Raw genomic sequence first — 14,865 nt, forward strand, 5'->3', positions numbered from 1 at the left:
AGGAAAAAATGTGTGTGGAACTTTAAATCTTTTGGGTCGATTTTTTCGCACACTATTCGTTTCAGCGGGAAGAATTTAAACTCTATTTTCGAAATTATAAAGTCAAATAGAAAACCTCCTTTGGCCGGTAGAGGCGCCACATTTTTTTAGTGAAATAACTTTACTCTGGTAAATATCTGTTATAAAATGTCATAGAAATTAAATGTTTTCGTTCGCAAAATCGAGCTTCTGTTTTGTTCTCATTTTCTTAAAAGGTGGAACTGATGGCAACATAGTGATTTTTTCAGACACTCCGATCGCTGATACAAGAAATGTAATTTGGCAATGAGCAAATTCGACTAGTCGGTTGGCCTGTAGAGGCGCCACATTTTTAGACCCGTACGAAGTACTGGGGTCTTATAGGTTTACGCATACGTTTGTAACACGTCGAATTGGACTCCCTGAGTAAGGGGAAACCTATTGTGGTTGTCTAGAGATGCCAAATCCGCGAAAAAAAATGTCCGTCTGTCTGTCCGTCTGTCTGTCTGCACGATAACTTGAGTAAAACGCATCCGATTTTGAAAATTATTTTTTTTCCCGTTTGGTAATGTCAAAAGACAGGCTAAGTTCGAAGATGAGTGATTTTGGATCGACCCCTCCCGAGCTGTGGCCCAATAAGTGCTTTACGGTTTTTCGAAGATATCTCCGGACATTTAAACGGTAAACTTGTAAGTGATACGTCAAATAAAAGGTATTTACAATACCGATCGACAAAAAAAAAGTTTATGGAAATCGGATGACCGACTCGTGAGTTAGACCCCTTGGTGTGGAACAGGCACAGGGCGGCAAGCAGTTTTTGCTTGTAGGTCGGCCACATTTGAACATATTTCGTCTGTTTTAGCTTTATTAGATAGGTATTGACCGTACCAATCAGGGAAATAATTTTTTATGAAATTATGTTCTCCGGAGCGTGAGCTAGGTCTCTTGGAGTGAGCTCTTATCTGGCTACTCGGAAGTACAGTGAACGTGGTGTATTTTGACAATATCTCGAGTAAATTTTGACCGAATTTCATGAATTTTTTTTGTTTGAAAGGTCTTCTAACAAAATGGCTGCCGGCGGCCATATTGGATTTTAGTAAAACGATATAAAGTGGGAAAATTTGTACTTAGATAGTTTCTGTTAACATGGAAATAATTTGTTATGTGATGTGTGTGGGGTTTCAGGGATTCCATATATGGACATCTATATATACGTATATACAGCTATATTGAGCTATATACAGGCATATAGAGCTATATAAGAGCATATTCCTCTGTGAAATCTTTATTTATATGTAAATATAGCGGTATATAGCTGTTTAAATAGGAATTTATTAAAGTTGACTTCGTACGGGGCGGTCTATATTGCCTCCGGCAATTTATTTGTGTATGATAACAAGGCAAAGAGTGGATAATGTAAGTAAAAGAAATGAAGAGTTTCCCATTAAAGGCTTATGATACGAATAGGTGTTTCGTACGGGTCGGCGTTAGCTATGTTTTTATAGAACTTCAATCTCACTGGACTATTTTTTTGTGTAACAACTTCACATTGATTCATTCCCATGAAATGTCAGAGCAGTGAAGTTAGTTCATGAAAAAATAATTCAGTGACAGCAGTTTTTTTTTTGAAGAAAAGTACTAAATTGTATTAGATTTTGCCCTTAGTTTTTAAACTCCATTCTCCTATATTCGGATGAAACATTAAAACGATTTGTTCATCGATTGATGGGAGAAAGCTCGGAACAGATCAGACTAATCTGAACATTTTCAGACTTTCAAATTATCAATCTGAACTGAATTTGAAAATTTCAGATCGTCTTTTTTCAGTTTCAGATCAAATAAAAGTGATCTGTTCCGAGCTTCCATTGTTTTGGCGAACACTCGATGAACAACTTTAAGCCACGACAAGATACGATGAATAAATAACGAATAAATACCAACTCGGCATAAAAATTTTATTTTACTTAATTTACTCTTCATTTTTCTTATCATTCGACTGTTGAACCGATCATATTTATGGTCTATGGTACTATACGAGACGAGGCACGAGGTAATGTATATACAACGAGGAATGTACAAGGAAGAAAGTTCATACAACGCAGTGAAGGTGGTTAACACGAAATAAAGCGCTGACATTAGCAATTTTCTGACGAAATGTTCATACCGTAGGAGAATGATGTTTATAAACTAAGAAGAAATGTAATAGAGTTTTCCCATATTTTAGTACATTCTGTCATAAAATTACTGCTGTCACTGCGCTTATTTTTATGTGAGCCAACTTCATATGATGACATTTGTTCTGTAATGACAAAAACTGTAAAGTTGGGTCATATGAAAATAAGCTGCAGAGAATGAAGTACTATGAAAAAAGTGTGGCTCCTCTACAGGCCAATTTACTTGTCCCATAGCAATGTGATAGAATACAAGGTTCTGAAAGAACAGGGTAAGACATCCACGAAGGCGGGTGACACACACATTTTGACAAATACACACATTTTGTCGAACAGACTCATTACAGATTGTTTAAAATGTCAACTTGGAGAATCAAAAATAGTTTTTATCAAGTTGACATTTTAAACAATCTGTAATGAGTCTGTTCAATAAAAAGCATCTATTTGTCAAAATTTGTGTGTCACCGCCTTCGTGATCAACTCAGAGGTGTCTTAACTTGTTCTTTGAGAACCTTGATAGAATAGACCTTTCGAATAGTTCGAAAAAGACTAGATGGTCTGGGAGTGATGAATTGACCAAGGTTCTGAAAGAACAGGTTAAGACACCCACGAGGGCCAATGAAAGTAGATAAGTAGGTATGGCCAGTCCATACAAGTCGGAGCACATACGGATTTGCATGGCGCCACCTCAAACGAACTCATTTCTAGTGGAAATTTGCACTAGAAATGAGTTCGTTTGAGGTGGCGCCATGCAAATCCGTATGTGCTCCGGCTAGAACAAATTTGAACGTTTGTCCATACCTATCTATTTACATTCATTGACGAGGGCGGCTGACACAAAAATTTTGACAAATAGATGCTATTTATTGAACATACTCATTACAGATTGTTTAAAATGTCAACTTGGAGAATCAAAAATAGTTTTTATCAAGTTGACATTTCAAACAATCTGTATTGAGTATGTTCAATAGATAGCATCTATTTGTCAAAATTTGTGTGTCACCGCCTTCGTGATCAACTCAGATGTGTCTTAACCTGTTCTTTCAGAACCTTGGAATTGACAGCTTAAAGCTGTAATATCGGTTCGCTTTTGATCACTTTGGTTCACTTTTTACTTATTCAACTGAAGTGACTAAAAGCAAACCGATTACAGCTGATCTATTATACAGTTCAGAATTTGCTTCCCAAAACCCTTCCTCTATAGGGCATGCTGTTTCGTGACGTTTTACCCTGAAAACTACAAAAGGAAGAAAATTTGCTGACAAGTGGTGTAAACGTCAACAAGATCCATGCTGATCCATGTTGATGGGCTTTCATTGATGAACCGCGAACGTCATGAACAAAACCAAAGCACCTAGTAGGGTAATTCATTTATGGAATGAATAACAAAAATTGAATTGAAACGGTCCATCATAATTTCCATTCAGTATTCGCCAGAGAAATGCTAAGCGGCATTTCGGCCAGCAGCGAGCTGCCTGTCACTTCTGTGATAGTTATGCGTGGTCAATGTTATTGAAATTTCCATCCAGCTTTTGGACATGTTCTCTACCTAATTACATCGCATCATTAGTGCAGTTAAGTCATAAATTATTCCAATTTGTACATCATAAAATATCGCTGTCTACACTATCACCAAAACAAATCGACTGGATTTGACTTTAGTATAGAGAGAAAAATGATAAAAAAATTAACTGTAACAATGTTGCAGGTTTTATTAGACTAGCAGTCATTTTGGTATGAGTTTGAGTTATCTTTCAGGTGACAATTTCTGTATATTTAAGAGATAATTAATCTCTTCGTTTAATCATATATAGATATTCCTTGGAATGTTCAAACTTAATGGGTGAACTCTCAATTCGTATCATATCAAGTTGTTGTTAGCCGTGATAGCGTTGAATTATGTTGAAGGTGTCTCCGGATTTGACTATGATACTACGGATTGTACCTCAATGAAAACCTTTTTGAAACCTCCTCAGCCTTTTCAAAAATGATTGTTCTTTAATCCGAAGAAAAGCCCAGCTCTTTATCACAATATTTTATATGTTTATTTTTTGACAATCTATTTTTGGATTATTTTTATCACAGTTACAGTTAAATATTTATTTTTAATTAATTTTAAGTTTATGCAAATGTACTTAATTGTAGCGTTACATCGAAATTTTTTGGTAATTTTTTTTTTCTTTATCTTTCTTAAAACTTACAATTTGGCTTCTTCTAAAACTTTGATTATAATTTTTATTATCTGATGTGGGCCAAGATTCTGGTTTGATATTTATGATACCCGTACCGTTGTGTAGCTGTTTGTGACTATAATTTCGAGATAAAATTTGATTTTTCGTTTAAAATTATTTAAATTCGAACAGATCAAGCAGTGACGTTTACAAGATTGGAGAATTGACACTTATCACTGGGCGTGTTTGTGATAACTCAATTAATTCGTTTATGTTAAGGTTTCAGAGTTGAAAACGAAAACTCACAATTTGTGAGTGCATGAGGCGCGAAGGCAATTAAAATTTTGTCATTGACTTTTCTAACTTTTTGGTTATTTGGGGCTTCTATTTCATGTCCAAAATTGTCTCTAAAATTTACGTAAACTTGACAATATTTGTTACTATGGGAAGAATAGCCAGCCTCTACTCTACGTAAAGTTCATAAAAACAAGTTATGGAATCAAACTCGTCGAAAAAGCACAAGTTAGAAATAAAATTCTTTATAGCGCGTGCGACAAAGCCGCGATATCTACGAACTTGATAGAGTACTGTCTTTCATTTAAATTCTTTCATTTGTCTTCGATAAAAAGTCAAATGGAATCGATGCTTTTAAAAGAATGAATAAGATGAGCTGTACATTCTCGAGGAACGTTCTTGGAACGATTTTTTCTCGAAAAATAAACCACAAGCCGATTTGCATCGAGTGTACCAAGCCAATTCTGGATTCGCTTTACCCGCTAATCAAACAACTAAGACAAAATTTAAAATCGCTGGATTTGTTCAATTTCATATAGAGCGTAACTCTATACGGTTCAATATCTACTATTAGTATTCTAACCACTTACAAACGGCAAACGTATCGCCATGATAACTACTAACCTGCGTTTGACATGACCCTGATATGATCAATTTTAACCTGATCTGAAATGGCCTGATTCCATACAATTTCAGGTTAACTGAATGGAACCAAGGTTCAGGTGAGGCCAGACTGGTCTTGACCTCGGTAGATCTATGTAGAGCTTTAGGTTACACTTTTCTTGTTTAAAGTTTAGTTTGACACAAATTCTGCTAGTCAAAGTCTCCATTAGTTGAGATATTAGAAAAGAAGTTCTTGTCACAAGAACACAAGCGAAAGCTCATTCATATCTTCACTTATTTTGGGGAATTTTGATTCTGAAAATTTCGAAAAAAATTCGGAAAAAATTTCGAAAAAGAAATTCAAAATTAAAATTCTCTGAAATAAGTCCGACATTCTTTACATTCAACTCATTTTTTTGGTCGATAACAGATGACGAGATGACTAGCCGTTTAAACAACATTCATAATTCAGTTCACATTAATTGAAATTGGTCAAATGAAATGTAAATCCTTAAGTTATTGGATAAATTTGGCAAATTCCTCCTTTATAAAACTATCTAAAAAATCTGTTTTTAACCTGCTAGATTAGTTTGAATATTATAATTATGCTTAGGAATAACGTTTTAAGTTATATGCGAAAAAACATTGATTGGTGGAACATTCACCAAATTTCGCACTTCTTGACTGGATTCATTGGCGATCCCATTTTGCACTGAAATTCTTCGGAAAACTCTTTCAAGTTCGACAACGGTCCTATGACTCGAAACTTTGGCGGAGAGTGCGGATCTTTTTCAATTTGAAGATTGGTTGTTTCATCCGTTACAGCTGAACACCAGACCTGAATGACAAGAGATTAGAATGTTTTTTTTTTAAGCTTTTCTCTTTGTTGACTGATGGTGAACTAATGCTTCGCCTCTTACAGAATGTAAAACATTTTTAATGAAAGATTTGGACGAACGAAATGTTAAACAATTTGGTTTCTTCTGTTACCTGTGCAAACGAAACGAAAAACAATTGTCTATGCGTCATGTTGATTCCAGGCAGTAACAACATATCAGAATCAGTTTCGTTTTTCGATTTGATATACGCATTGAATGCCGCTTTCAATCCACCATTATCCGCTATATTTTCGCCTAAGAACATTATAAAACATTTGGATTAAGAACAATCCAAGTGGTTAAACTAAAACGATCCTACCGAGAGTTTGTTTTCCGTTCAAATTCTTTCCGTTGATCTTGTACTGTTCGTACTGTTTCGACAAACAATTGGCTCGCTCTTTGAACCGATCAATTGTTTTGTTATTCCACCACTGGTGCAAGTTACCGAATTTATCATATTCCCTTCCCTGATCGTCAAATGCGTGTGTCAGCTCGTGGCCCATTACCACACCCATGGCTCCGAAATTCAAACTCTTCGGGTTACTTATGTCGAAAAAGGGAAGTTGCAGGATGCCAGCTGGAAATACAATTTGATTTTTCGTAGGCGTATAGTATGCATTCACAGTTGGCGGTGTCATTCCCCATCTGGTCTTGTTTACAGGTTGATCCAATTTTTCCAAATTCGACTTCAGATTGTACATGTTGACCCTGAAATATCAGCGTGCAACAATTTTGTTATAATCGCTCCCTATGTTGGCTCTACATCGCATCGTCGTTTTCATACTTTATGTTATTTTCGAAATACTTATCCGGGTCGATGGTCAGATCCTTATATTTTTCATCCAGGTCCGCTGGATTGAGGATGTAGTCGGGAAAACCAATCATATCGGAAATAGCATCAGCTTTTTCATCAGCCAGCACTCGAGTCTCTTCATCCATCCAGTCAAGGTTTCGCAAATTTTGTTGAAATGCGGAACGCACTTCATTGATCATCTGCTCGGCTGAATTTATGGAATGAAAGCTTGACTTATCAAATAAAATGTTACTTTGAAATGTTACCTTGCGGTTTCGCCTCGCCATGGAAAACTTCACGAACGAACATAGCACCAATCGCAAATCCAATCACATTATTCGTATCGGCCACACCTGTTACATTAAAAATTATGATAGAAACGAGCGACGTAGAGGATAATTCAATAATACGCACAATATCGCCAAGGCTCTTCTCCACCTTCCGATCCGATGAGAGCCTTTCTTAGACCTTTGTACGCATCACGAAAAGCCTTAGATAAACATGCAGTAAACGATCGGACAGTTTGCCATACCAAGTAGTTATTCAAGACACTAATAATTAAGGAAAAATTCAGTTTCTGAACACCTCACCTCCTTCCACATTGCTTTAGTCTTACATTTTTCCATCTGCTGTTGCATTGTACTCGGTTATGATTTTTGTTAATTTTGTTAAGTATTCAGTAGCATACACAACGACTCGTTCCTTTTCTGTCACTTTCCGTTTCACTAAACGCAAAGCATCCTCAAAATGGTCACGCCAATCGATAAACGGAGCAATATCTTGTAGTTCGGCCAGTGTCATCGGATGATACAAGAGTTCTTCGTCTCTGCGTTCTTCGGCTGGTGCTGTTGAGAATATGTCCCGGATAAGCAATTGGGCTCTTATTTGGGACACAAATTTATTAAAACTCACTCGTAATCTCAGCCAATTTCGTCTCAAAATCAATGACTGCGTTCATTTGGCTCTTAGCATCCGTTTCGTTTCCTCCTAGCAGTACAACAACTCTTGTCATGTAATCCAAATATGCGGACAATACTTTCGCGTGTGCCGTTTTGTTGAGGTAATTGTCTCGTGTCGGTAATGTTAAACCACCCTGATCGATTTGTATGATGTGACGTGACGAATTTCGATCATCCTCTCCAACAGCCCAAACAAACAAGCCTCCCATATTGTATTTGTTCTGCAAAATTTTTAACGTTTTCGATAACGACCAGGTCGTCACGTTAAATCCGCTAGAACTGGCATTCCAACCACCAATCTGTACAAGCAATTTTTGTAACGGCTGAGCTCCCAATTTCTCCATTGTCTCGTCCTCGTCCATGCATGATTGATAGTACTGTTTGGCCTTTTTCTCCGCTTTCGATTTAAATGAGGTGAGGGGACGTTCTACATCAAAGAAAACATTCGTTGACAAAATGCGTCTCACTAATTCTAAGCTTTTCCATTTAATTTACCCAAAACATTTTTAACCACCAGCTGGTTTCGTTGCTCAAGTTTTCCAAATGTTCCCCACATCGACTTTCCGTCAGGTATGGGATTATTCTTAATCCACTGATTGCACGAGAAAGCATAGAAATCATCGCATGGATTTATTGACGTATCGATGGAATGAAGTATTTCACTAGCTGCATATATGCACGGAGTCTCTAGGCATGGTAGCTTGTCCGGTGTGTGCTGCTCAACATGCAAAATTCGCGTTGAATTATGATTGTTGGCCATCGAGATCAATGCAACGATAAATATTAGTAAAATGATAAAGAAGCAACACTGCGATAAGATTAGAATTTTTTCCAATTTGTTGCGAGCTCGCCATAAGGATGTGCCCTGGAATGAATAAAAAACCAATTAATTGTAACAACAATGGTCTTTGCTTGGGTATATGGGGAAGACGAATAGAGTCAATATTGATTGTGTAGCAGTGCTGTGATTGTATACAATCCGAAAGCATTAATTATTCGATTTCCCGGTTCATATAATTTATGTCTCCAATTGCATTTTAGAAACGTGTCGTCAACTTAGTTCAAGTAAACAAAATTACAGATTCGAAAATAGCAAATAGGTCAACGATAATCAGTAAGATTAAATATTGACATCCATCATCTCAGCATTGCACTTTGAATAAAATCTTTATTCAAATTTTATGTTTATTTTCATTAGTACCGATCATAAGAGTAACATTCATAAGTGCTGAACATTTATTTCAGAATTTTAACTTTTCACCGACAGCAACCACGAACATCACTAGTATAATTTTCGAATCTATTACTTCTTTCGATCATGCCCAGATTGACACAAAATCTTTTACTTCCTTTTGTTTTGGTGATGAAGTATTGCTGGCTTAGGTTGATGAAAATTATGTGAAGTGTTGTATCGCTGAGGAATTCAAAACAAATAAATTTATTGGTTTTGAATTCCTCAGCGATACAACACTTCACATAACTTTTACTTCCTTCTTCGTCTTGGCATACATTTGACTATTTATGAGACCGTATTATCCTTAGTCCATTGCTTATTTATGTTGTCGTTGCTGTCGATAACAGATGAAATGCTCCTTCTATGAAATATTTTAAAACTTACTCTTGCTGTGTGATATCGTATATGCATTGCTGGTTTAGAACCTTCTGTTAAGTGTATAGAGCCAATGCTACTAGTATCTTCATCAACAAAATCAGCTTGTTTATATCGCGTCATCTGAAATCAAGCAAACATAAATTTATTTAAGATTTTCATTGGTATGTTGCCGTGCACTTGTATTACTCAGTTATATCATTTAGTAGGCATAACTCGTAATACCAAGAGACCTTACGATAAGAGATGTAGTGTTATCATTAATTTACAACAAAAATAACTTTGATCTAAATTCAAATGACTTTGGTGTTCAAGTGCGACTCATAGAACCATAGAGCATTATTATGGAGTATTTTGCACTTAAAAGTACGTACACTTACATTGAGGATGGGTTACGTTGCGCGTTGATTAGTACAAAAAATATGTTGTCTCCGTTAAATTGAAATTGTTTCTTACATCAGAATAAGCAGTTTAATCAAATCATAATGCTTTGTGACGCGCGATACAATTAAATTATTTCATTTATAAGTAACATATGTGTGGAAAAACACATAGACGATGATTTCACGGAGTTTACACTATTTGGTGAAGTGTGTTGTAGTGGAGAGCATGTACTGATTCATATAAGAAAGTGGAAAATTGGCCGAAGCGTTAGGCATATGAGTTCGGGTTTTTTTAATATAATTGAGATTGCAAATTTCAGTTTTTTTTAACGAAGAAGAGATTTGAGCAACTCTTGAGCAGTTAATTTTGTGTGAGATATCATAATGCATGTTAAAATGTAGATCGATTCTTATGTAAATGAATGGAAATAGAAAGAAATCAAATTCAGTGAAAAAGAGTGCAATAAAATTGCAAATGGAAAAATTGTGGAATTGTCTTTTTCTAATTCGCAGCGCAAGTATCACTAAATTTTCATCTCGAAACATTAAAATTGTGGGAAATTTCCTGTCTATGAATTTCTATAATTTCGCTAAAATAGAAATATTGTTTCCTATATATCCAAGGTGGCAAGTACATCCAAATCTCCTAAAGTATCTCCATCACTTTTTTTTGGAAATTAGTTCATACAACTATCCGATCCAAATTATAATCTTTTCAATTCTTTAAAGTTAAAATTTTCATGATTAAATTACAGATAAGATTAATTTCATATATGAAACGAAATGCTATCAAAAGATAATTAACAAGAATATAAAGCCTGCATCACCAGTACAATATGAGGTAATGTATTCGTAGCTTTCTGCCCGCATCATATATGACGTACACCAAGTATAAAGTTAAATGTTTGGCTTAATTTGTTTAAAATGTAATCATTTCCCCGGATTATATTAGGTCACAACATACCTACCCTTGATCTAATTAGTTCGTACAATAACACTTAAGTGAATTAATTTATCCGACGTGTTTCGAAAATTTATATACTTTTAACAAGCATAAAGGTTGTGCACCGTCTGTTTAAAGCGCGAAAACCACACCGAAAGTTTTTTTTTTTTAAATTATGTATACTGTTCTCGTGTGCTATCTGCTTACGACATGTGGAACTAATAATTTGCTAGCACCGACTGATATTCGCAAGTGAAAATAGTTAGTGAAAATTCCAATTCAAACAAATCGTTCTCAAGTGTATGGCGATATAAACAATGTAATAAATAATACTTTTCAAATGTTTACACTGTGCAAGAATATGTGCGTAGTAAGAGATCTATCCTTTATGGATTTTTGAATTATTTAGATAGATACAGCGCAAATAATTAATAATTTTTATGTTTGATCCAAAATAACATTTCGTTTCATCGCAAGAGATAATTTTCTTTCTTAATATTCATATTTTAGAATAATATTTACGTAAATGAGGATCTTTAGGAAATTAATCGATTATTGTAAAGAAGGAAATTTAGAATTTGCTGTTTAGAAATCGAAATTCCATCAGACGCTCAGATCTGCTAATTGGAGTTTCTGCTTTTCATATCTTGGGTATAATGACGACATCAAAAATTCTTCGAAGAAAGTTGTTACGGAACATGTTTCGTTATGTCAATGTATATGTAATTCTCATTATTATTTTATGTAACCCTTCCACGGGCGGCAAGAAAATCGTCAGTACAATTTATCGAATTTGTTAGGAATTTTCTAGAGACGAACTCAGTAATGATAATGAAAAGTAAAACTTTCGTAGGTTTTTTTGAGAAAAACATTGCATGCAACTCGAATGTATCAATACACATCGTGTGCCTTAGGCCGAAAACACACGAGCAATTTTAAGTCGTTGAGATCGTTAATTACGATGCGTTTTCCGTTGTAATTCTATATTCCATACAGTATAAACAATGGCAAACGCTCAGATCTCAGACACAGAAAATCGCTCGTGTGCTTTCGGTCTAAAAAAGTATTCATCACCGAAGTTACATACAACGTTTTTCTCAGTTTAACTTTTCGTCACTGAGTTGAGAAAATATCTATTCTTTATTCATCTTAACATGCGTTTAGCTACTCTATATAGAGCTTCACCGTTTTTTCATCGTTGTTGATAACAGATGGCTTAAACGTCCGGAAAAGGTTGAGGCCCTTTTTTTGTTATCACTATCGAAATTGAATGTGGCTGACGATTCGTTTATGTAAATAACGTGAAAATACAATAAATCGATTGTTAGTTTGCAGCAAAAGAAGTACAGTTTCTTTTCTCTTCGAAATATTTTTTTTACGGAAATAGATTTTGTAGAATAGCACTGGTTAGATAGACAATCAAATATCGCACACATTATCTAAATGATACCATTGATTTACGACTTCTTTTTATTTTAATAACAAAGGATCGTCTACTGCAGACGTAGACACATTAAAAATTCAACATTACAAAGGACATATTTTTCTCATTAAATAATGAACCGGGAGTTGCTTACACAGTTCTAAAAGATCAACGCAAAATACCAGCTTAACAAAACCTCAATATGGCACTAAAGTCTGCTTTTTGCGAATCGAATAGGACGGAAAACTTTGAAGCGTAATTCATTATTTCAGAAATAAAACAGAACTATTTTGTGAAACATTCGAATGATAAGCACACATAAATAAAACATATCGAGTGATGAACCACATTTTTATGCATTTTATTGGACAACATTGAACTTCAATCGGCTCGAAGGTCAATTTATTTTTAGTTTATTGCATTCATGGAAAAATCTTACGAATTAAGAAAAAATCTTACCTTAACTGACATACTGCGACTATTTACTGATTATATTTTATAGACGTCTGTCTGGTTTAGCAAAATGTAATGTTTGTTTGTTTGTTTGTTCTTTCGTCTCGAAACTGATATTAATCAAATTCGATTACTAACGCCATTAATTACAATTTATCTTTATTTGCTTCCAGCTGAATCGTAAGCCATTATACGTATTGCTCCAACTCCACTGAATAAAAAAGTCTTTTACAATTTTTTTTTAGATATTTTCACTACTATGTATCTGTACACGATAATACAATACACAAACGTGACAACTATGCCCCCATTGTGCGTTTAACATAATTCATTTTCATCAAAACACAGCAGGGTTGATAGAATGCCACCACACTTAGTCTAATGTAGTATACAAAAATACAACACATTTTTACGTTCTCTAAACATTGCCAGAAAATTTTAGAAGAAAAATAAATATTTTCGTTTCTTTTGTTAACTGTACTCTTAATCTGAAAAAATTGATATGGCCCCGATTGCCTTCCAGTATTCGATGCTTATCGTTTTCGTTACATACACTTTTTGTTGTTCATTGAACGACAAATTGCAATGGAAAAATCGAATTTTCCAATTGAACCATACAGTACACAACCACCTTGAAACTTTCGGAAACAACTGAAATGAAACAACGCGAGAATGGTAGTGCACAACAAAAAAGATAAAATTTGTTTTGTAAGGAAAAGTTCCGGCGATTCGGCATCAGTTTGTTTGTAGGGCTTTCTACCGATAGAACGGGACAGAACGACGTTTCGTTGATTACATTTTCATCGCTTTTCATTTTGTGCAGGATTGATGACAACTGAAATAAATATGCTCTCCCAGCACAGACAGTTTTCTCTCGCATTAATGTTAGTCGAGTAACATGGGGATTGATTGTGTATGTTGAGTGTAATGTGAAAGGGTATCCATGTTGCGCCTCTTTATTTGAGTTATAAATTTGTTCTCTGATATTTTATAAAATGTTACAAAGAAATCGAATTTTTAGATTAATATCGGTTAGGAATAGGAATGAAAATTGTTAGAAGAAAAAATTAGATTTTCTCTGACGCATGTTGATAGGCTGTATCAGTTATATATAGTATCCATTATTGACAATATCCAATGCAGACCTAGATTCAATAGACGGCTAATCATAATCATCTGGTATCAACAACGATGACAAAAATAAGTGATATTTCGTATAGTATTCCGATGCAGACGTTGACTCAATAGACGGACGGCTAATCATAATCATATGTCATCAACAACGATGACAAAAATAAGTGATGTTTCGTACAGTGTTCTCTTACATATAAAAAACTATTTGTTAAGACTAATGAAGTAAAAGACTGGGCAGTTTATGATTTATACAAAAAAGTAACAGATTTATTGATTTTATATCTAAAGATATATTTATATTCCTAACAGTGTTTCCACTTTATCAATACTTGTGTGATGTTACCGATCGAGACGAAACCGAGTTCGTGTTTATGTATTTAGCGTTCTCAGCTTTCTTCTCGGATCAACAAACTTTAACCAAGAGTCACCATTTTTGTCAATTATATCGTTGACCCATAAATGATAAATTATGAATAATCTGCAACGACGATATGGAGAAACGGCTTTTCTGTACGAAATTTGTAGCGTGCTGGGCGGCTGAGAACGAAGGATCAGAAAACCTGGAATATATGCTAGGTTAGGGTCGTCCAATAATGACATCCACATTTAGAGTGTAGGTATTCTAACAAATGAGGCAGAACGTGTTGTAGGTATAGGAAATATGATGAAGTGGATTAAAGGAAGGTCGAAAATTCGAAGAAACACGATCTACCAGAATTGAAAGTGATCCAAAGCGAATAGAATTTGTACTTTCAGCAACCCAATTGATGCTAAGTTCTTAATCAAATTGGCTTGTTTAACGTTATAGTCAGTCACCAATGTTACTCTGACCAAGGTCAGTCATGATTCCGAGCATATCCTAATTTATGTGCCTAGAACGATAATCGCGCATTAATATCTCTAGTGCAAATTTATTTATCTCGATATATCTTTCTCAGCAGTTAAAATAGCGTATGCACCTCTGTCCAAGATGTTTATTTTGACCATTTGGTTTAAAACTTTGACCTGATTCCTAGTCCAAGTTTGGGGTCTA

General features: G+C 35.0%; 1 protein-coding gene across 4 annotated transcripts; it reads right to left on the bottom strand.

The window, feature by feature from the left end:
- Nucleotides 1–4,211: 4,211 nt before the first annotated feature.
- LOC119081052 (neprilysin-3) lies at nt 4,212–13,351 on the bottom strand. 4 transcript variants are annotated; one of them, XM_037189759.1, is made up of 11 exons: nt 12,705–13,351; nt 9,506–9,619; nt 8,383–8,752; nt 7,841–8,314; nt 7,545–7,773; nt 7,343–7,479; nt 7,195–7,281; nt 6,920–7,136; nt 6,455–6,843; nt 6,248–6,390; nt 4,212–6,095 (listed from the first exon to the last, which is right to left on the bottom strand). In XM_037189759.1, the coding sequence occupies exons 1-11, from the start codon at nt 12,714–12,716 to the stop codon at nt 5,919–5,921; spliced, it is 2,349 nt and encodes a 782-aa protein (XP_037045654.1). In that variant the 5' UTR covers nt 12,717–13,351; the 3' UTR covers nt 4,212–5,918. The 4 variants fall into 4 exon arrangements, with proteins under 4 accessions (XP_037045654.1, XP_037045657.1, XP_037045655.1 ...); XM_037189762.1 differs by lacking the exon at nt 12,705–13,351 and adding an exon at nt 12,400–12,504; XM_037189760.1 differs by lacking the exon at nt 12,705–13,351 and adding an exon at nt 10,848–11,073.
- Nucleotides 13,352–14,865: the final 1,514 nt, after the last annotated feature.

Source organism: Bradysia coprophila, unplaced genomic scaffold (genome assembly GCF_014529535.1).
Source record: "Bradysia coprophila strain Holo2 unplaced genomic scaffold, BU_Bcop_v1 contig_350, whole genome shotgun sequence".
In the NCBI taxonomy this organism is placed as follows: Eukaryota; Metazoa; Arthropoda; class Insecta; order Diptera; family Sciaridae; genus Bradysia; species Bradysia coprophila.

What these genes read in the sequence shown, in the direction of transcription:
- LOC119081052 (XM_037189759.1), bottom strand. An exon ending in TATTTCGAAAATAACATAAA is followed by an intron (nt 6,844 to 6,919) that starts GTATGAAAACGA and finishes CTGATATTTCAG; the next exon opens with GGTCAACATGTACAATCTGA. An exon ending in GAACGGAAAACAAACTCTCG is followed by an intron (nt 6,391 to 6,454) that starts GTAGGATCGTTT and finishes TAATGTTCTTAG; the next exon opens with GCGAAAATATAGCGGATAAT.